This window comes from Calonectris borealis, chromosome 15, assembly GCF_964195595.1.
Source record: "Calonectris borealis chromosome 15, bCalBor7.hap1.2, whole genome shotgun sequence".
NCBI lineage: Eukaryota > Metazoa > Chordata > Aves > Procellariiformes > Procellariidae > Calonectris > Calonectris borealis.
Window position 1 is genome coordinate 22853782 of NC_134326.1, and position 20537 is coordinate 22874318.

The 20537-nt window shown below is 42.1% G+C and overlaps 2 protein-coding genes across 30 annotated transcripts in view; one reads left to right on the forward strand and one right to left on the reverse strand.

Annotated features, from left to right (window-relative positions):
* Window positions 1-18063, forward strand: RUFY1 (RUN and FYVE domain containing 1). 8 transcript variants are annotated; one of them, XM_075164701.1, is made up of 18 exons: window positions 1-322; window positions 3704-3877; window positions 4210-4327; window positions 4921-5022; window positions 5347-5470; window positions 6565-6623; window positions 7345-7410; window positions 8034-8103; window positions 9036-9137; window positions 9558-9674; window positions 10346-10513; window positions 12101-12198; window positions 12664-12783; window positions 13576-13705; window positions 14553-14647; window positions 15097-15145; window positions 15338-15415; window positions 15743-18063. In XM_075164701.1, exons 1-18 carry the CDS (start codon window positions 55-57, stop codon window positions 15773-15775), a joined length of 1971 nt encoding a protein of 656 aa, XP_075020802.1. In that variant the 5' UTR covers window positions 1-54; the 3' UTR covers window positions 15776-18063. The 8 variants fall into 8 exon arrangements, 6 of the variants coding, with proteins under 6 accessions (XP_075020802.1, XP_075020800.1, XP_075020804.1 ...); XM_075164699.1 differs by having other exon boundaries at window positions 15776-18063; XM_075164703.1 differs by having other exon boundaries at window positions 33-273; window positions 15776-18063.
* Window positions 17847-20537, reverse strand: part of HNRNPH1 (heterogeneous nuclear ribonucleoprotein H1) — a 17536-nt gene continuing 14845 nt past the window's right edge. For 7 of the 22 annotated variants that reach the window (XM_075164714.1, XM_075164711.1, XM_075164706.1 and 4 more), the window contains 3 exons: window positions 20410-20460; window positions 19200-19292; window positions 17847-18628 (listed from right to left, as the gene is read on the reverse strand). In XM_075164714.1, coding sequence (XP_075020815.1) covers window positions 18504-18628; window positions 19200-19292; window positions 20410-20460 — 269 coding nt within the window. In that variant the 3' untranslated portion in view covers window positions 17847-18503. Of the gene's footprint in view, window positions 18766-19199; window positions 19293-20409; window positions 20461-20537 lie in introns of all 22 variants that reach the window. The other 15 variants (XM_075164724.1, XM_075164716.1, XM_075164712.1 and 12 more) reach the window with 6 other exon arrangements.

Sequence of the window (20537 nt, forward strand, 5' to 3'; positions counted from 1 at the left end):
ACCGCGGGATGCCGGCTCGATTGCTCATGACTGGTGTCACATGACACGGTAAAGATGGCGGAAGGGCAGCGTCGCGCCCCATCTGCCGCGGAAATAAAGGAAGACTTTGAGATTATCGACAAAAAACAGATTCCTCATGCGACGGAGCTGAAAAACGAAGAAAAAGAGAAAACGGAGGAGGCGAGGTGGTCTGCTCCTCTCTTGTCGCTGGCCAAGAGAGCCTCGGAAAACTTGGCGCTGAGCTATGGCAACGCTCTGAAGTCTGCATCTTTGGTAGGATTCATATCCAAACCGGTCAGCAATGACAGCACAGCAAGAACAAGTATGGCTATGTTTATTTAGTAAACTTGCTTTTATGGTGCACAAATAAGTTTGCTCCCGTAAGTGCTGTTGATTAGTGTCAGTGATGCATGGTTACGACTTTGAATTTATTCTTAAAAATCTGATACTGCAGGGTTTTATTTAAGCAAAATTATCCAAACACCACAGATGTAGAAGTTAACAAAATTTACTATAACCAGAAGAATCCTAAACTCTTAACATATGTGGGAAGATTGACTTTAGTTTTCTGCAGGAGGCTTTAATTTGATTCCTTTTCTCCCTCTGCCGTCAAGTTCACCTCGGCAGCCGCCGGACTGCACTCCGAGTGATGCAGTCAACTCGTTATCGCGCCCAGGGTGCGGGTTCAGAGCAGGAGCCATAATGGGCTTCTTGGACAGCTTTCACGTCAGAAAGTGGACAAGCGAACTGAGATAGAGATTTGTTATAAATTACTTTTAACTACGCTAAAAATTCCTTCTATTTAACCATGCTTTATTAAACGTCTGTATTCGTGGATATAGCAGCCATACAGCTGTATGGAACGGGTCTCTTAGAACGAAATTAAAAGGGCTTTAGTTGAATTCATATGCAAGTTAAAGCTCAGTGATACTCATAACATGAAAACAAGACCGTTCAAATACAGCAGTAATTGGGCCTAGAGCCTCGTACTCCAGGCTCTCAGGCTAGCGCTTAATGGTTTTGGAGCAGTGGAGCTCAGTTTTGCTAACTGGTGCCGACCTTTTTGTTTTAATGATATTAAGTATTCAAGCTGGAGTTCTGTGGGGATGAATTGTGACTCCATGGTGAAATAAGTTACTGCTGATGGACTTTTTTATTTTTTGTGACAATTCCTCAGTGTTTCATAGTCAGAGTTTAAGATTAAATTCTGTCCTTAAAAAAAACCAGATTCTTGTCTTTCCCTGCATCTATAAGTCTCTCGCCAAATTTCTCACAGATTTGTTTCCTGGATGCCCATCTTGAGCACCTGGGATCTAACCTGACAAAGGGCAGAATATCCCATTTTCTTCAGATGCATTTGGAATAATGCTGTGAACAGATGTAATTCAAAGCAACATACAGCATTTGGCAAGGGGTGGGGAATAAAATGTTCTCCTGCCTGAAATGAAGCTCCTACACTTCATGGAACTTTTACCATAATCTTTCAGCTTCTTATCTGTAAAGTAAGGGAATACAATGCTACCTCTCCAAATTGTTCAAAGTATTTGGATAATATGTTGATGAGTTTTATGGAAAATTCCATAGAAAAATCTGTTCATAACTTAGATATGAAACGTGAACAGGCACTAGATCACCTATTCTGCCTATTCTACCTATTCATTATTATCTTTGACCAAGCACTGTAAATTCAATTTAAAGCAGGTATTTTTAAGAAATAAGCTGAGGCCTGCAAGACCACTTGTGGAAAACTAGCAACTTGTTCCCTGCTGCCATCTTTTTCCAGAGATTTTGTAACTTCAACTTCAGATCTGTTGATCACATGTAAACTGTGCTACACACTATGCAGTCAGTTGGACATATAGAAAGGCACATCATAAAACCAGTGTCTGCCATTGAAGAAACTATGTCCTGCCTTGCAGAGAAGGCTGGGAGCTACAAATCTAAAGAATACAAACCAAGAAAGACTTGCAGTCTTAAAGACCAAGAGATGGAGAACTGTTAGCTTTTCTTCGTGCTTCAGTGTTTTCTGACTTCAAAGTGTGCTGAATAATTACAGTAAACAAGGCATGAGGCTTCAAAAAGACGCTAAAACAAATCTGTTGAATTGAATGAGATACGAGACTGTGTGACCGCATTCTTAAAGACTGCGGCATAATGTCTGTGATCTTTTACACATAGGTAACCCGATTCCTAATCTTTGAGGCTTGGCTTTGGTAATGTCTAATACCTGTCTATTTTGCATGTACCGACTTGTACACAGTTTTGCAAAATATGTACTTGACTGTGTAAATCTGCAACAGTCTAAAAAATATTGTTCAAGTAATTATTTAACTTAATACAAACTCTTATTAAGACACTGTTTAATTTAAATTTGTGTTTGTAAAGAACATTTCGTTCACTTTTTTTTTTCCCGAAGTTTTGTAGATAATACAATACGTGTATCTTGAGCAGGGCTTACAAGCAAAGTATTCCTGATAAAGTAAAAATTCAAATTCAGGAAGCCATCAAAATAAGTTGGTGTTGCTACTGAAACACCCCAATACCCAAGAAAAGTCACTGATTTTGTTTCTGCAGTCAGTTTTTTTTCTGTTCCTGATGTGTAACCTGACAATATTGACATCAAAATTGAAAATATTACAGCCCTTTTAATCCTCAGTCTCAAGACATTATATGCAATTTTGAGGCATCCACTACATTGACTATAATCATTGATACAATAGGCTACTGAGAAGACAGGACTTTGTGTGCTTTGTGATTATTAAGATCAATTTGATTAGAATGACTCCCTGTTTTCGCTCTTCTGATACGGGAAGAGTTTTGCTCAGTTTTAATCCTAAATTAACGTTATGTGCATAAAAAGGAAGGTAATAATGAAAATTAGTACCGAAAGAGACTTTTGCATGGTGTTAGGAACAGTGTTAACAATCTTGTATGTGACTGACACAGGGGCTCTACCTGTTAGACTTGGTCTTCTGCAACTGCTCTTTCTGCAAGTATGACCCTGTTTGATCCACAGGTGACAGCAGGATTCTCCTAATGCAACAGCGGTGGCTCAAAAGATGATTTAGATGACCATTGGTCTGCGGTTGGCAGCCTCTCTCAGAACCTGTTGTTGACTGGAGAAAAAGTGGTAGCTGGCAGCCTGTTTTTGTCTCGCCTCCTTCAGGTTGCAGGGAGGAGAGCCTGTCCCGCCTCGGCGGGGAGGAGCAGCACTACCTGCCTGGCGGGAGGGCGCTCGGCTCCCCGGGCGCCGGCAGCGCCCCGCACAACAGACTCTTTCTAAAATGGCGCCTGGCGCGGCGCGCGCCCGCCCTCGCCACGCTCGGTCTCGCGAGAGTGCCCGGAGGCGGTGGTGGCGCGGGTGCTGTTGCCATGGTAACGCCAGGTGGGGCCCGCCGCGCGGCCGCTGAGGCGGCGCTAGGCCCGGGGCGGGTGCCGCGTCCCCCCGGGGGCGGCGGGTGCTGGGAGCGGCGGGGCCGGGCAGCGGCCCCGCTCCCCCCGGTGTCAGTTCTTGATCGCGCGTACAGCGCGTCGGGGGCATTCACCCAGACCGTGTCCGGCAGCCAGCTCTTCTCAAGCCGTGCGCCGCCGCAAGATGGAGACCAAGACGGGGAGGCACCGCTCTTGTCAGCGCCGTGAGCGGTCAGGAGGAGTGCGTTTCTAAAAACAGCTTTTCTTTCTGCACCCGTGTCCCCCCGCCCAGGTGTGCGATACCACGCCATGGAGGAGCGCGCAAACCTCATGAACATGATGAAGCTCAGCATCAAAATCCTGATCCAGTCGGCCCTGAGCCTGGGCCGGACCCTGGACTCCGACTTCCCGCCCTTGCAGCAGTTCTTCGTGGTGCTGGAGCACTGCCTCAAGCACGGGCTGAAAGGTGGGCGCCCGCTCCCCCGCGGCTGGTCCGGCTGCCGCGCTGAGGAGGGGCGGATAAATGAGTCTGTGTCGTGTCTCCAGTTGACTTCTGTATGGCGTTAATGTTAATCACACACACCGTATGATGCTAATCAGTATTACAGATATAACTATGTGGTTACTTTCTGATATACGCTGTATTTTGTGCCTCCTAAACTGTCAAGGCAATATTTTTAATGCCCCCTTTTTGTTGACGTATTAGGAGCTGGTAAGACAAAGTAGACTAAAATTTGTGATTCTGGAGTTGGAAGCCTGTCACTTTTCCTCACAAACTTCTCTGTATACTCCCTTTAGTGAAGAAGACTTTTATTGGACAGAACAAATCGTTTTTTGGTCCTTTGGAGCTAGTAGAAAAACTTTGTCCTGAAGCATCAGATATAGCAACTAGTGTTAAAAATCTGCCAGAGTTGAAGTAAGTTGATTGTTGGGGATGATGCATTTCACTTACATTGCTGGGGAAAAGAATCTGTCGTGTAGTCTCTCGCCTTCCTTAATGAGATCTTGTACCCAAAGAGAAAAATAGGGTATGTGGGAGGCATTGACTTCTCCAAGAGATAAGGAGGACATCTCAAAATACTCCATGCTTCTGATTCAAACAATGCTGTCAGATTAAAAAACAGCATTTGGAAATTTCTATAAGCTTGCTAAAAATAACTGTAGAGTCTTCACAGATATTTTGCTTCCTCTTCTTTCCCTCACTTTTATGGCTTTGTCTAATTTTGTGCATGTGCTAGTAGTATTTCATCTGGGTAATTCAGGATGATGAAAAATTAGTTTTAATGCTAGGATGCATCAATCGTTGGATAGGGTGGTAGCTGAAAATATGTGTGTCTTTCCAAGTTAGGAAGATTTTACAATATACTTTCTGTTCACCGAAGCAATGGAATTTACTCAAATGCTTCTGTGTTCTGGAGAGAACACTTTGTAAAGGGAGAATTTTGAATTGTATAAATCTAGTTAATAAACCATTTTGGTTTTACCAAAACATGCAACTTTTCATTTTAGGACTGCTGTAGGAAGAGGAAGGGCTTGGCTTTATCTAGCTCTCATGCAAAAGAAACTGGCAGATTATCTAAAAGTACTCTTGGACCATAAGCATCTATTAAGGTAACAGTACAGATATATGTAGATTGTATTCACTGAATCACTGAAACCTTGCATAGCTGTAGTAAGAGGTCATTAATTGACAGTTTAACTTCAAGCTTTTTCTTGTAAACTGCAGAGGAGCAATTTGTTCATTGTTTTTACAGTGAACCTACAGAGGAACAAGTAGAATATTTTCTGTGACAGTTTTGCATCTTCCACCTTGTGCGATAAATTAGCACAGAGGGAGCTTTAAAAGGACTACATTACTATTTATATGATTTCAGTGATGGAAGCACCATTATAATTGTTATGATGTGCAGTGATGCCTTATAATATTTCTTCTAGTGAATTTTACGAACCTGATGCATTGATGATGGAGGAGGAAGGAGCAGTCATTGTGGGTCTGCTAGTTGGACTGAATGTTATTGATGCAAACCTTTGCTTGAAAGGAGAAGACTTGGACTCCCAGGTGAAGATTAAAGCTTAAATAAGATCTGTCTGTATAAGATTCCAGTAGAATTAAGCACATCCATAAATCCTTTGCTGAGATGGGTCCAGAATTCTTAAATGCGGTATGCAGCCAGGGTTTGCCATTGTTTTCATAAGCGGGCATTTGAATGTCTTATGATAAATCAAAAATTGGATAAACTAAGCTAATTACAAGAGAGACGTTGTCAAGATCAGTCTGCTAGGGACTTATGGGAGCTTTTGTTTTGAGGGGGAATGGTGGTTTCCTTTTGGCTTTGGTGTGCGTGGGGAGTGATGTCACATATCTCTGCTGCTTTAATGAAACAGCCCAGGAGTATAAGGAATGTTTTGAGGTATTTGTGGTCCAAACAAATAAATGCCTTACATGAATCTGCGCTTAACTTACTGTGAGTATCTTGTGATTTGAGACCATGTCCTCTTTCAGCCAATCTGTTTTACTTTTGAATTAGGTAAACTTTGACAAAATGGGTCAATACCATTGCAGAAGTCTGACTCTCTTTCTAAGCTGTAAATTAAAAATATATGTTGCTATAATTATTAACCTTTTTGTTGTTTAAAAGATAATGTTGCAGAAAATAACGTTGAAATTATCCTGCCTGTTCTACAAATTCTGAACATGGTTAACTATTAATGTCTTTATAAGAACTCGAAGAGTTGCTTAAATGTCGTATGTCCGTAAGATACTCTGTTTGTTCTTAGAAAGTATGATTTAAGTTCTTTTTTCTTTTTCTGAGGTTTTTTGGGGGGGAGTGGTGGGGTGGCAGGAATGTCATGTGTGGAAGCTTGTCATGTTTTCCACATTGAATCAAAAAAAGTACATAAGTATCCACCTTTTTAAGTAGCAGTTTATGGAAACGCTGTCAAAACTAATAACGGCTAGAAACTGAGCATGCTGAATGTGGTTATGACAAACACTAGCTTGTACATTTGCTTCAGCCGGGAAGAATATAGGTATTATCTGTCTTTCTAAACTTAAACTTCAGATGTTTACCTTTTTTCAAATATAAAGTAATGCCTGCTGCTACCCAGAATTGCACTGTGAAGATGTGTTAATGTCTTAAATATATTTTTCAGGTTGGAGTGATTGATTTTTCCTTGTACCTTAAGGAAGCACAGGACAGTGACGGCAAACAGTATGTATGGTGACGTAGTGATTCTAAATTGTTAATGGCTTTTTGTAGAACAAACCTGTCAGACAGTCTGTGGGAGCACATGAGTGCTAGACATCTTAAACTCTTTTAATCATCCAAAAAAGAGAATCCAAAATAGATTTTGTTAGCTAAACAAAAGTACTAACTTTCAGAGGTTGAGCCCATGCTGTTTTTAACAATACAGTGTGGAGAGTTTGTGTCTTGAGCTTGGACCAAATTAAAAGCACTCAAAATTTTAGGTTGTGTTTTATTGGATACATGATCTGCTAGGTCACCCACTACTAAATCACTGATATGTTTTTAAGCACTGTTTCAGAAACACTCTCAATTAAGTAGCTGTCTTTGTGGGAGAGATCAATTATGGAGGGAAAAAAGTTCTTTTAGTTGAAATGTTAGGTGAATTAGAGACTGCAACTGTTAGCATCACTGTATCTAGAAGACCTGTAGTGAATGGAGGGGACTTCATACTTTGTGTGCTTCCTGCACTTCAGAGCACTTTACCGTTTAGATGCTGAGGAGAAGCAGCTAAACAGCTGCTTCATCTCCCTCCTGCTTCTGGTCTAGCTCAGGCACAAGTATTTTTATGAGAAAAGGAAAAAAGGTTTCAACTCAGTTTGCAAGTCTGTGCTGAAAACTCTAGTACAAACTAACACTTTAGAATGAAGGAATTTCTCAATCAATAAATTCTCACTTGTACAACTAGAGATGGAGGGATTACAGCTGTCCTTGACCAGAAGCATTATGTGGAAGAACTTAACCGACATCTAAGGTGGGATTTTCATCTATTCTAATGTACAAACATTTGTCCTGTTTAGCTTTTCCAGTATGGCTTTGAATGTCTCTGCTGTTAGTCTTGTAGATTTTTGTCTGATATTGAAAAGCCTTTTCTGATTATTTCCCAAAATCTTAGTTTCATTTTGTAACCTTGCTCTTCTGATGGCATATGCAATTCAGAAAACAAGTCCGTGTAATAATAGTTGATTGTTTGGAGACTTATTAGTGATTAACAGAAGATTTTGGAGATACCTTTTCAAGATAAAACTATTACAAATGCATCTGGAAATTCATTCTTTAGAGGAAGAGTCTCTGTTCTTCCCCCATAGGTTGCTCAGTGGGAGGAGCAGGCCTCACTTACCCTCTCGAACATCAGAGAGATGTTAAGACTGCAAAAGCTAAGCCAGAACAGGGCTGCCAACTGATACAGCAGGCTGTAGGCAAGTGCATGGTCCTCTTGGAGCTTAAGTTGTACTTCCTGTGGGTTTTTGCCAGCTCGCCAAATTATTTCATTGTTAAGAAATGCAAGATGGTAAAAGTATGGTTGAGGATAGGAATAAATGTTGAACGTTGGCACTACTTGTATTGTTTTTATGCATCTCTTTTTCCTTGCTGCAGTTGCACGGTCGCAGATCTTCAGAACAAAATAGACTGTTTAGAAAAGACCAATTCAAAACTCCAGGAAGAGGTTTGTGTCTGGTCTATTAAATATTTCGCATAGCTCTTTTCCATCAGAGGCAAAACTCCCTAAGAATATACCTTAGGACCTAAAATATTTGAGTTGATACTAGTGAAATGTGGGGGATTGGTAGGACTGGCATGAGTTGGCACATGGGGAAAGCTCTGTGGAAAGCTTCTACATTATGTTAGCTATTAAAAAGCTTTTGGGCACCTATTTGTTTTTTGTCTTGCAATGGTGTCTCCACCCAAAAGTAATCATACCACTGTAATGAACATGACTTGTCCCCTTCCTTCTGCTCTTACACGTGTGTATGTATTTGTCATGTGAATTAACAGAACTCGGAAAAAGAGAAGGAAAAGAATCACATTTCAATTAGGAAATCTTTCCTAGATGGGAATTGAAATAGAATCCAGCAGCATGCATAATAGTGATTGGTTTGGGTTTTGTGGTAGTGGATTTTTTATTTTTATATATATATATATAAAAAAAACCCAGAGTGTATCTGTGTAGTCTAATTTCCAATACTTTTTGGGGTATGTCCACTTGAAAATGCCATAAGGTTCCACGAGTGAATGTCAACCTTGACTTGCTATATGACTTCTAGTTCATACCAGAATGAATACCATAGAACACAGATCTGTGGCGGATTTTAGCCTTTTACACTAGGATGCATTTCTTTGCAGAGTTAATATTTAAAAATAATTGATGAGGGCGTGAAGCAGAAGTCAAGTGAACAAATGTTGGTGGGCTTATTAATTTAGGCTATACAGTGAGTATGGCTGCAAAAGGGTCAGGCAGCTTCTGGGGAGGATGAAAGGGACGAAAGGGGAAGTGAGCAGCACAACTGCTACCAAGGCTGAGCTACTAACTTTAGAATTCCTCCAGATGTTGCATGCTTGTACGGTGACTAAATATAGATATGTTCTCTTTGTAAACAGCTTGCAGCAGCAACTGACCGAATTGGATCACTTCAGGAAGAGCAGCAGCAGTTAAAACAACAAAATGAATTAATTCGTGAACGGAGTGAAAAAAGTGTAGAGGTGGGACACCAATTTAAAGATTATGAGGATCCTTAAAATAAGTGATGTCTCTTGATCAACTGTAGTTAGTGCTGTCAAAAGCACACTGAACTGGAATGCTAAGCACAGTTTGGCATGCTGCTGTCTAGATCACTGTTTTTGTGCATAGTATGCACAGGCGTTAGATTTTGCTGTTCTTTACTACACACGTAAAATATACTTGCAGAAGGGAGAAAACATTAAAAGTATTAGAACAGTTTCTTTTTATTTTTATTCTATTCTTTGAAATTTCAGCTTATTAACGTTTGCCAGCTTATTAATTGTAAAATAGTAGGATTTTACATGAAATAGAAATATTGTGTTACACACAAGAACTTAAGGCATACTTTAAATACATAGCTTTGTGATCTTATGTGGCTTCTTTGCTGATGTTTCTTGTAGGTAACAAAAGAGGATACAAAAGTAGAACTGGATACTTACAAGCAGTCACGCCAGGGTCTTGATGAAATGTACAGTGATGTTTGGAAGCAGTTGAAAGAAGAAAAAAAAATGAGGCTGGTAAGGAAACTTAACTCTAGAAAGTGAAATGAAAGATACAGGATTCTGCATACTTTAAGGTAGCCTTACAAATACGAGATTTATGCTGTGCACTTTTTGCAGTTATTCAGAATTCATAAAGGAATGGCAAGTAGGATGCTGGACATTGGTCGTTAACAGTGTCTGTAAAGAACTGGAAGTCGGGGCTTTTGGAATGCTGAAAATAGGTGGTCTTCCCCTGTTTGAGAACTTACCAGCATTATTGTAGCAGAGACTAGGATCAAAACACTAAGAGAGGCAACTGTCTTTATGGAGGAAAATGTGGTATATACACAACACTCACTTGCACAGTGAACTGCTAATTAGTGACTGGTGAAGAGGCTGCCCAGGCTTGCTGAAGCCTATGGCTCTAAGTCAGCCCAGCTCCAGCTGCCAGGAGAAATGCTTCATTTGACAGGCCACTAAGTTACACGCTGAGCTCTACACTTCATGCCAGCAGATCTGCACCCTTGCCCTGATCTGGAGAACTGAAATAGTATTTTGGTCTCACTAACTTAATGTATTATTGGAGACCTAACTCTTCTGTAAAATCATAGTTCGGTATTATCTCAGAGTAATACATAGTTTGTGTATGGGTTATGCTTATTTCTGCATATGACTACATAGCAGTAACTAGGAGATCTTTTTGTAAGGAACTAGAGAAAGAGTTGGAGCTACAAATTGGAATGAAAACAGAAATGGAAATTGCCATGAAACTTCTGGAAAAAGATACCCATGAAAAACAAGACACTTTAGTTGCACTTCGCCAACAGTTAGAAGAAGTGAAGGCTATTAATTTGCAGATGTTTCACAAATCTCAGGTATGTACATAGTGGAGAATAGAAAGAACAGCTGTAGTGGTGGTCTTTTACACGTTAATTGTGCACTGGGGATGCATATGGAATATATGCATCTGAAGTACTACTTAGATGCAACAATATTCTTAAGAATATCTATTTTAAAACTGTTTAATTTTGTATTATGCTTCGTTATTGGTATTCTATTGGGTATGTTTGGAAAGAAAGGGGGTTTCCTTGAGCATGCTGCGTAATCTGCCATAGGATCATCCAGCAAATGCTGAGACAAATGGAGAGCTCTCACAGGGGAGAAGGTGTTTGCAAGGGTCCTTTGTTCTAATCACTGAATGATTTAAAGTCTTTAAAAAAAAGACTTACTGCAGCCAAGAACTGTCTTCCTTCTTCTTCCCATAGTGTTGTCTTGCCTTTCACCTGCGCCACATTTAACACTCTTTGCCACAGAAACCAACAATATGTCTCTCTCAACCAATAGAAAACTATCGGTTATTTTGGTCTATCTCCTGTAGTCTGTACCCAAATGGTCAGCTCAGTGCTATAGCCAGTGGAAAGGCAACACTGGATTTGGGGAGGGAGGAACTCTGTGGTCAGGCTGGCCTCTGGAGCTACCAAACAGTTGTTGGATTCGTTTAGGTATTTTGTTGTAGCCCCTTTAGCATAAGACCTGGCTCTCCAGATGTAAGATGGTTAGAGAAGTAAAATTAAAAACGTTTTGCTTTCTGGGCCTGTCTCCCTTCCTCAGTCTCTTCCTTACCCTGGCAGTTTTTAAAGTTTACTTTCCCCATCCTTTGTGTCATATATATTGCCAGGGGTTTGGGGATGGTTTTGTGGTTTTTTTGTTGTTTGGGTGGGTTGTGTTGTTCTGTCTTGTTCTTTTTCAATTGGACAAAAAATATAATGATAGGCATTTCTACAGGAAGTGATGGAGTAGTATTGTTCACACAAAATATACAGAGCTTGTCTCCATTAATGACACAGGAGTTTAACTAGACTGCCCCTCCCATATCTGGTGCCAGAAATCCAGAGGGGATTTCTCTCAATTTGTATGGATTGTTTCCTGACACCTGTTCAGGCTTTATCCAGGCCTTTGCCTCCTGCACAGATGCACAGAAACTTGCAAGGCAATGGCCAGTGAAACCCGAGTGCCGAGGTATGCCTTTGCTTTCAAAAGCAGTTGTGGTGGTTGTTTTTTTTTTTTTTTTGGCTTCCTAGTTCCATGCCCACTGAGTGCAGTTGTTACATTCAAATCATAATAGTAACATAATTGATATTATCCTGTCAATTTAATCTGATCATTTCTTTCTTCAAGCTCATTTCTAAAGAGAAGATTTTCGGCTGGTAGCTGATCTCATAGGTCAAAACTTAGTACAGTTAAGTTTTTTTTTCTGAGCTCTTAACTAAACAAGTTGGGGAGTGTCTGTTCTGGCATTATCAGCATTTTATTTGTACATTCCAGTTAGACCCAGGCATGGCCTGTAACAAGGTAAACATTCTTCATCTAGTGCTAGACTAGATAGTGTTAAGCACTAACACTTTGTGCTTTAGAAAACTAAAATGTATTTACCTGGAATGTCTATTCACTTATTCCTACAGAATGCAGAGTGTTCATTACAACAGAAAACAGAAGCAATATCCTCTTTTGAAGGAAAAACAAATGAGATGATGTCCTCTATGAAACAAATGGAAGAGAGGTAATAATTACAAGCTCAAAAAGACAACACTGAAATCAGCAGAAAGCTTCCAGCTGAAACCTTTATAGGATGACCTTCCATACACCTCCTGTAGACATTTGGGCATGCGTGCCAGCATGACGTTCTTTTTCCTTTCTCCTCCTTCTCACCCTCTGTGCTGGCCTGTTCTCTTTTCCCAGGCAAATGTGCCCATAATTGACCCATTTGAAAACCATAGCTCTTTCCATAGGCAGGCTGTTTAAAAACATGCTGACTTTAGTTTAAGAACAGGTATGACTCTCGCTTTTGGGTTTGTTTTTTTTTTTCAGAAACAGTTGCTTTCAAAAGTAATTTTTTTTCTCTACTAGCATTTTCAGTTCAAGCTTTTATAAAGATCTCTATGGTAAATCTCAAAGAACAAAATGAGAGGGTGTAGGTAAGGAGTATGTGAATTGACAACAAATGTACATGTTCCTTACTTTGTAGATTGCAGCATGCAGAAAAGGCAAGGCAGGCTGCGGAAGAAAGATGCAACAAGATGAAGCAAGAGCTTGCTGGCAGGCTTGACGCTTGTCGGCAACAGATGTCCCAACTGGATAGCAAATGGTATTTAACCTGATCAGGGTTTTTTCCTTCCCTTCTGCCATTTCCTTAAGAAGTGGTTTCTACTACTTTTGTGCTAAGATCTAAAGAGGGGTAGGTTTGAACTGTATTGGGTTCAGCAAGTATTGACAGAAGCATGCAAGATCTAGGAAAGCACAGTACTTCTGTATAGTGCACAGTTAGCATGAGGATTTTGAAATGCTTTTTCCAGAACATCCAATTCAGAGCACAGAGTGCCAATAGAAATCTGGTCATTCTGACTAGCAATGGGGCTTTCAATTGCATTTTTACTAAATCAAAAGATAGATATGGTCAGGCTTGTAGGCTGAGCATCTAAGTGACTGTCATCTAAATGGACTGGGGTTTTTGGAGGGGCTTGGGGATTGGGAAGCGTCCTGGTGTTATTAGGGAATGTGAATGCTCTAAAGATTTCTAATACCTATAGAAAATGCTTATTCCACTGTTCAGACTTCAGGGTAGAGTGTCATTTTTAAACATGGCTGTTTAAACACAGGTAGTCAATATGTACTTGGGGGGATTGGTTTTGTTTTTTTCGGGGGGTTCCTTCTTTTTTCTTCTAGCCATTCATTGCTGCTTGTTTTCTGTGACCTGAAAATGCGAATATAGTTTTTGATGTCTGCTGCCATAACATCCCTGTTCTTTCCTTTCCCAGAACACCACTCTAGTTTTTGCCCTCTTTTGGACAAGGTTTCTTCTTCTCTTAAGTGCTATCCTTAAGTGCTATAGGATATTTTTCTGCTATAGGATTTCTTAGAATGAATTATTTTTAAATAGCTCAACTCTGGAAAAGGAGTTAAAATCTGAAAAGGAACAGAGGCAAACTTTGCAAAGAGAACTACACCAAGAGAAGGATGCTACCACTCTGCTTAAAACAGAATTGCAACAAATGGAAGGACTGAAAAAGGTACGCATGATGCAAACATGCCCAGTGTTCAGCTTTAAAGCTGACTTAGAACCAGTGCAACGTTTGCATCTGTAGTAGAGTAATTTCTTCTGTACCACTCTCCTCCTCTGAGTGGTTTCAAAAGCTCGGCTGACATAACACAAGTCTGCACATGAAATGCCAAGAGAAGGAACTTGGAGCAATGAGAGCAGCTTAGCTAGAGGTGGCTGAGGAGCTTTCTGTCTGCCCTGCCTTAGCTGCGCAAGTGTCTGAGCCATTCATCAGTCAGCAGCTGAAGCTGAGGTGGGATATGGGGACAAAAAGCTCATCAGCTGTCCCACGGTGAGATACCCTGCTCAGGTAGGAAGTGTCAAGTTCAGAGCTTTCAGTGTACTGTGTGAAGTCTTTTCAACTGTGTGTAATGAAATAAGAACCCGTTTTCAAGCATTCAAAACAACCGAATGCGATTTATTTTTTAAGCGTGAACATTCTTAATAATCTAAAGAGAATTTGGTCCTGTGTATCGAGCAGTTTAGATTTTGAAGGCACAATTGTACACCAGTACCTGTCTATAGGCTCATGTGTGGGCATAGGACTGCTGCATTCTAGCTATGTTCAAGGATATTTAAAGCCTGAAAATCTTCCTCTCTTTCTGGTAAGTATGGTTAAATGATTTCATTGTTTGCGCTCTACAAGAACCCATGGGTAGTTCACTCATGTAATTCTAAAAGTCAAGCCTTAGAAATAGGTAGCTTTGTAAAGGAGCTTATTCCTGTGAACCGCTTGGGTAGTTTGGGTAGACTGACTGATCCAGGTTATAGATCAAACCTAGCACACAAAAAACTTGATTTTGTGCTTAATTTTATAGGAACTGAGAAAATTGCAAGATGAGAAGCAGCAGTTAGAGAAAGTCTGTGAGGAGCAGGAGCAAGCTCTTCAAGAAATGGGACTTCATCTCAGCCAGTAAGTTCTAGGAACTGAACTCCTGTAAGTGACGTAACCTGGAGGATGGACTATCAAACTGATACAAATACTTTTAAAACGCCTCCAGTTATAAATCAATAAACATGAGAATTTTAGGAGGCAATTACTATGCATGGGAAACTAAACAGCCATGAAACAAAAGTGAGGAAAGATCCTTGCATGAGTAGGCTGGCTGAGATAGGAAACAATACATTAAATGCTTAGTTCTTACAGTGGAACTGTGCTTTTCCCACATTCTTCTGAATATACTGAGAGGGGGGCAAACCTGTGACAAAGCTGCCTGCTGATACTGAGCGTTTCAGAGTTGTAACAGGGAGCAGACTGAAGAATTAGAGTTTAGATTCAGTGGCTGACAGTGGAATGGCAGGTGAAACTGAACACAACTAAATGTAAAGTCATGCAGAGGGAATTATTTTTTTTTCCTCCAGATCGAAGTTGAAGATGGAAGATATTAAAGAAGTAAATAAAGCGCTAAAGGTACTCTACATCTCATGGATATTCTGACTAAGCATATGCATGACATTTAAGACCTTCAAATTTCACCACGGTTATCCTACTTTAAAAGATGGCTTTTGAAAAATACCACTGATGTTGTTAAACTGCCTTTGAATTTTATTTTATAAATTTATTTGTATCATCTACAGTGAGGTTTTCATTCCAATTTTCTAGGGTCATACCTGGCTGAAGGATGATGAAGCAACACACTGCAAGCAATGTGAAAAGGAATTCTCCATCTCAAGAAGGAAGGTAGTGGTGTTCAGTGGATTTTTTTTTTTCCTCCTTTTTTCCAGGACAAAAGTTGTGCTGTTGCATAGTTTGTTAGGGAAGACTGACACTGCTTCCAAACGGGGTGGGCAGAGCGCTGCAAAATGGCAGCAGAGCCTGCCCCGCCTGTGAGCCAGGGGCGAGCAGCTCCTGGTCCTGGGGGGAAGCCGGGCTGCGGGGCGATCGCCCCGCTTCACCTGCAGGCCTCTGCGCAGGGGGAAGTGCTGCTGGGCAGTGGAGGATGACGGCGGTAGGCTCCGAAAGTTTTTATAAGATCTGATTTATCTCTTCCTGATGCTCAATTTTTAGGCAGCTGTGCTTATTCTCACTCTCTGTTTGTAGCATCACTGCAGAAACTGTGGGGACATCTTCTGCAACACTTGTTCTAGTAATGAACTTGCACTGCCATCGTATCCTAAACCTGTCCGTGTTTGTGATACTTGTCACACTTTACTACTTCAGCGGTGTTCGTCTAATTCCTCCTAAGGCTTTCGTAACCTTGACAGGACCACTTCAACGTTGGAAAAGTAGCCATTATTTTTTTTATTCTGAACTCCAGGCATCTTCTGTGCAGCAGACTGTCTGGTCTCTAGTATTTTCCATTGTAAGACAGAGCAGTGTAAAATAATTTGTAGGGATTATGCAAGCTAATGTCTGTCCAACTGGAATAATTAAGAAAATTAAATCAACTGTAATTTCCCTTAAAGTTCTATTTGAAACTAAACTGCAAATTCTCTTTTCTGATTTTTATAGATATTTGTATTCAAATTTGTATATGACGTTTCTACATTTATTTGATCCCTCTAGACGTCGCTGTCTTTCTGCACATTAACTTCAGTTCCACTGTGTCTTCACTGCAGGTGCTGCTGTGTGTTTCACTGGCTAGTGTACAGTTTTGTATTTGCTCTAAGTAAAAAGCAGAAAAGTCGATTTATGAATTGTCTATAGAGCTTTACGGTGGGTGTCAATGAACGTGCCTTCAGTTCACTGCAGTCACTTGCTCTGACAGTCGCTGTGACCACAGTGCGGTAGTTACACAATAAAGCCTTTTGCAAAAACTGAAAGCAAGACTGAAGTTCTGATTTTTAACAGCTGTCAGTCACGGATGCTGGAAGAGAATGTTCTTGTGCGGCCGTGCATGTCGAGGGCTGAAGCTAGTGATGCTGAAACGCGTCTAGAGTAACCGCCCAGCATGCATCTGCTCACGGTACTGTCCTGGAAGGTGCCAGGTGAAGCCAGTGCTCTGCAGAGGTAACGAACTGCTTCCGTACCTCCCCAGGGAAAAAGCAGGCAGTGCCTCCAGCTTGCTGCAGCGCAGCAGGGCAGCTGCTAAGATTCGCTGCCTTAACCAGCAAGGGCGTTACCGACTTCTGCCTGTCTCTGGCTGATGATGCTGTTCTCTCAAGCCTGAGCGAGGCTGCGCTCAGGGCTGAGGCAGGCTAGTTCAGAAGCAGTTTGCAATGCACCAGCTCTGCTGCTGCTGCGTGTCAGGGTTGCAGCTGTCAAACCACACCATAACAATGGAGAAGGCCCGGTGGAGGCAGCCCTGTCCACAGGAGCACCCATGCTGCTCCACAAGTGCCACAGGATGCAAAAGAGCTCTTTGGCAGAAGCGAGCATGCGACTGCATACAGGCTCGCTTTCAAAGGCTTCACTTGGAACAGTACAAACCACAGCAAGATCCTGCTCTGCCTTCTGGCTGTTTAGTCCCCCCCACTCTGCTGGAAGCTCAGCAGGGAGTCTGCATCGAGCTGGGCCCCAGCACCAACCCTGCTACACCGGTGATTTATTGCTGCTGTCAGCATCCAGCTAGTGTGGCAGGTTTTTAATATAGCTGGGGTACTTGACCCGTTCCAGCTCCACTGCTGCAAAATGGGATGGGGCCCTCTTCACTGCAGAAAGGGACCTCAAATTTCTAACCCTTAGGGAAGAATGGTTGATTAAAAAGGGCAAATGAATTTGCTGTGGCAAATGCATAGAAGCAGATTCCACATTATTCCAGAGGAAGTTGCAGTGCTCAAACCTGTAACTAAGCTGCTGATAAAACCGCATCTTTAAGCATGATGTTTGCCAAGTTGGATTTATTGAAACATGGGTGCAGTAAGCTGCCCAGTCCACTGATGCAGCACTCCATCTCCAAAGAGACGCCGAGATTAGCTCTCAGCCCCCATTCGCAGCCCTGGAGCACATTCGGCACCTGCAGCAGTGGGTGCTGGTTTCTTCGCTAACCCCCCTTGGCATTAGCAGCCCACAAGGCCAGCTTTCAGGCGAGCATTCCCGTTAGGAGCAGTCACAACGCTCACGGCAGAGGCACGTTAGAGTACTACCATCAGGGGGATGCAGCAGCACAGTGACGCTTCTGCAGGCATAGCTACCCCACAGAAGGTGGAGGTCAAGAAGGAGTGAGTTCCAGTTTTTAAAAGGAAGATTTATTTAACAAGTTTCACTTAGCGCAATACACCTAAAAAGGAAATCACAATACAATGAAAGATTAAATCAAGGCCTCAGAATTTTATACGAACACCAAGACCGAAATCCTAAAGTAGCCGTATTGCGTCTCAACACGTTTCCCCCATTAACTTAAAAAAAAAAAGCTTTAACGTGCCTTACAGGATATTAAAAGAAATAAACTAGAACTAACATGCCAAATGTTCACTTTGAATTTCAGACACAGCTCCTATATTGTTTCTTTACAAAAAAGCATGTCTCTTTCAACATGTATTCAAAACAGTGTCGGATGTAATATGGTATAAGAGCAACATTTAACGTAATTCAAACAGCTTTAACCTAAATACGCTTACTGCTTAAATACACTCCTACAACAAAACTAACTTGAGAAACGCTCAAAATTGTTTAACAGTTATAGTCTTTACTCAACTTGGTTATTACATCCTAGATGAATGTTCATTTCTGTATGTTCAAAAATACTGAACCTGAAAGGTTTTAAAATAACAATCCTGAATTCACTTACAGTAAAGCATAAATCACAAGCTTGTATTGCAAAACTGTTAAACTTAGTTTTTTGTTTTTTTGTTTTTTAAAAAAGATTTGACCAAAAGTCAGCGATTGGTTACATTCCCCAGCCACCACTCATGTTGGACATGTTCGACATGCCGCCCATGCCGTTCACTCCCATGGACGCGCGGTTCCCGCTGCTGTAGTAGCTGCTGTTCATGGCACCCTGGCTCCCGGGGTCTGAGGGGGAAAACCGACAGCAGGTTCACAGCCGGTTCAGGCAGATTCGAAGCATCGCTCCCCCAACGCCTGTCCTTGCTGGGCCACCGCGTAAACACCATCCACTGTGCCCAATACTGCAGAGTGTCAGTTTACAGCTCCGTACCCAAAGTTAAGTTTATTGGTCGTTCAATGAAAGAGCCAGCTCTGTCCTGCCCTCCCTCTGAATTCAGCGTTTTTCATCCCTGTTCCGCAGAGCCCCCCCATGTACCGCCCCCCGTTTGTACCCATGCATTTAAACCAGGTTGGTCTCCAGCTTCCATACCGAGAAGTCATCAGAGCAATGGAAGTCTGGACACCGGCACTTCCAAAATCATTTCCCACATTTCCCCCCAGCTCCAAGTTCCCGCTTTGAATCCATTCCCCCCCATTCTCCATTAGTTCTAAAGTTCACAGTAGCCAAGTCTGCAGCTGTCAGGGCCTGTGCTGCCCCATCTGCACCACAGCCCTTCGACACCCACGAACAGCACCTTAAGGCATGCTAAGCCAGCTGCACTTGGCCCACCTAAAACCAGTGAAGAAATGCGCTTACCATATCCACTCATGCTGCTCTGACCACCGTATCCTCCTCCATAACCCCCACTCAGCTGCTGGTTGGCTGGGCCACCATAACTGGATTGGCTTCCTTTCAAGTTAAAGATAGAAACCGTAAGAGCTCGCCTATCATGAAGTCTGCTCTCTATCAACAAATCCACCCTCCACCTGACTAGCAGCCCCTGTGCCCTGGCACTAGCTCGCGCTCTCACCTAGGGAACTTTCTTCCTAAGAATAGAAGGTAACAAGCTCAAAGAAAGCGACCAGGCTTCTACAGACATTCCTACAATCACGTGGCAATAAGAACTTGAAGAGTTACAGCAAGTGCTCGCGATTCTCAAGCACTTGCTGTAAGGGTTTACTTTTGCCGTTTCTATGCACTATACCTAGCAGGATCAATCTGCTACCGTGTGTAATACACACGCCCAGAGACGTACACTTGGCTCTAAGTCACCTCACGCAAGAGCGCTGCCCATGACAGCACCCAGCCCCTCAGGAGGCACGCCGACTCTTTAACGAGTCACTCCTTTGTACGCAGTCCTGACAGACTTACTGCTCTTCCAGACTGGCTGCGCATCATAGCGGCGCTACAGGAGCCCTGTACTTAAGCTTACTAACTACTGCTCTTCACCTCATCACTTGCCTATGCTCCCACAAAACTCTTCTGTAGTTCAAGTATCAGCATTAGTCTTCAAACATTTTGTAATTAAAGTACTATAAAAGCAGCAGCGTATCTACACACGTGCACACACACACCCCCCCCCAAGAAAGAAATGCCCCAAAACCACCCACCATCTTAATCTCTAAGAAACCAGAGAAGCCAGGTATCAAGAAGGGTATCTGCTATATAGCCACAACAGTGGCTTCAGACTTGTGTTGCAAACGCGCATTTTAGATTTTCAAATAATTCTGGAGTTTGCTACAGCGATTCAGACAGTTTCTCCAAATTCCAAATGGGTTTTCCCTCACCACCAAGACCAGGCTTGAATGGCAGGTCACGTGCAGCAGATACATCCTCCATCGCCAGACGATGTTCTGGTCTCCAACAAAGGGAGGGGGAAGGAGAGTAAAAGGACAGGCATCTCCCGCCTCGCTTCCACACCACCACGCTCCCAGGAGCCGCTCATTCCCCCACGCACACCACACTCAGCACCACAGCTTATTCAACCTATTAATTATTCGAATGTATTCCCAAAAGGTTTATATACCTGGCAATGTGCTAGTGTTCCAATCTTGGACTACCCCTTCCGATTCCTTGACTGTGTGATTAAGACAGAATGTTGAATTTCAGTTTTTATGCCAGGCATAGAATAAGCAGGAGCTGTATAACATTAGC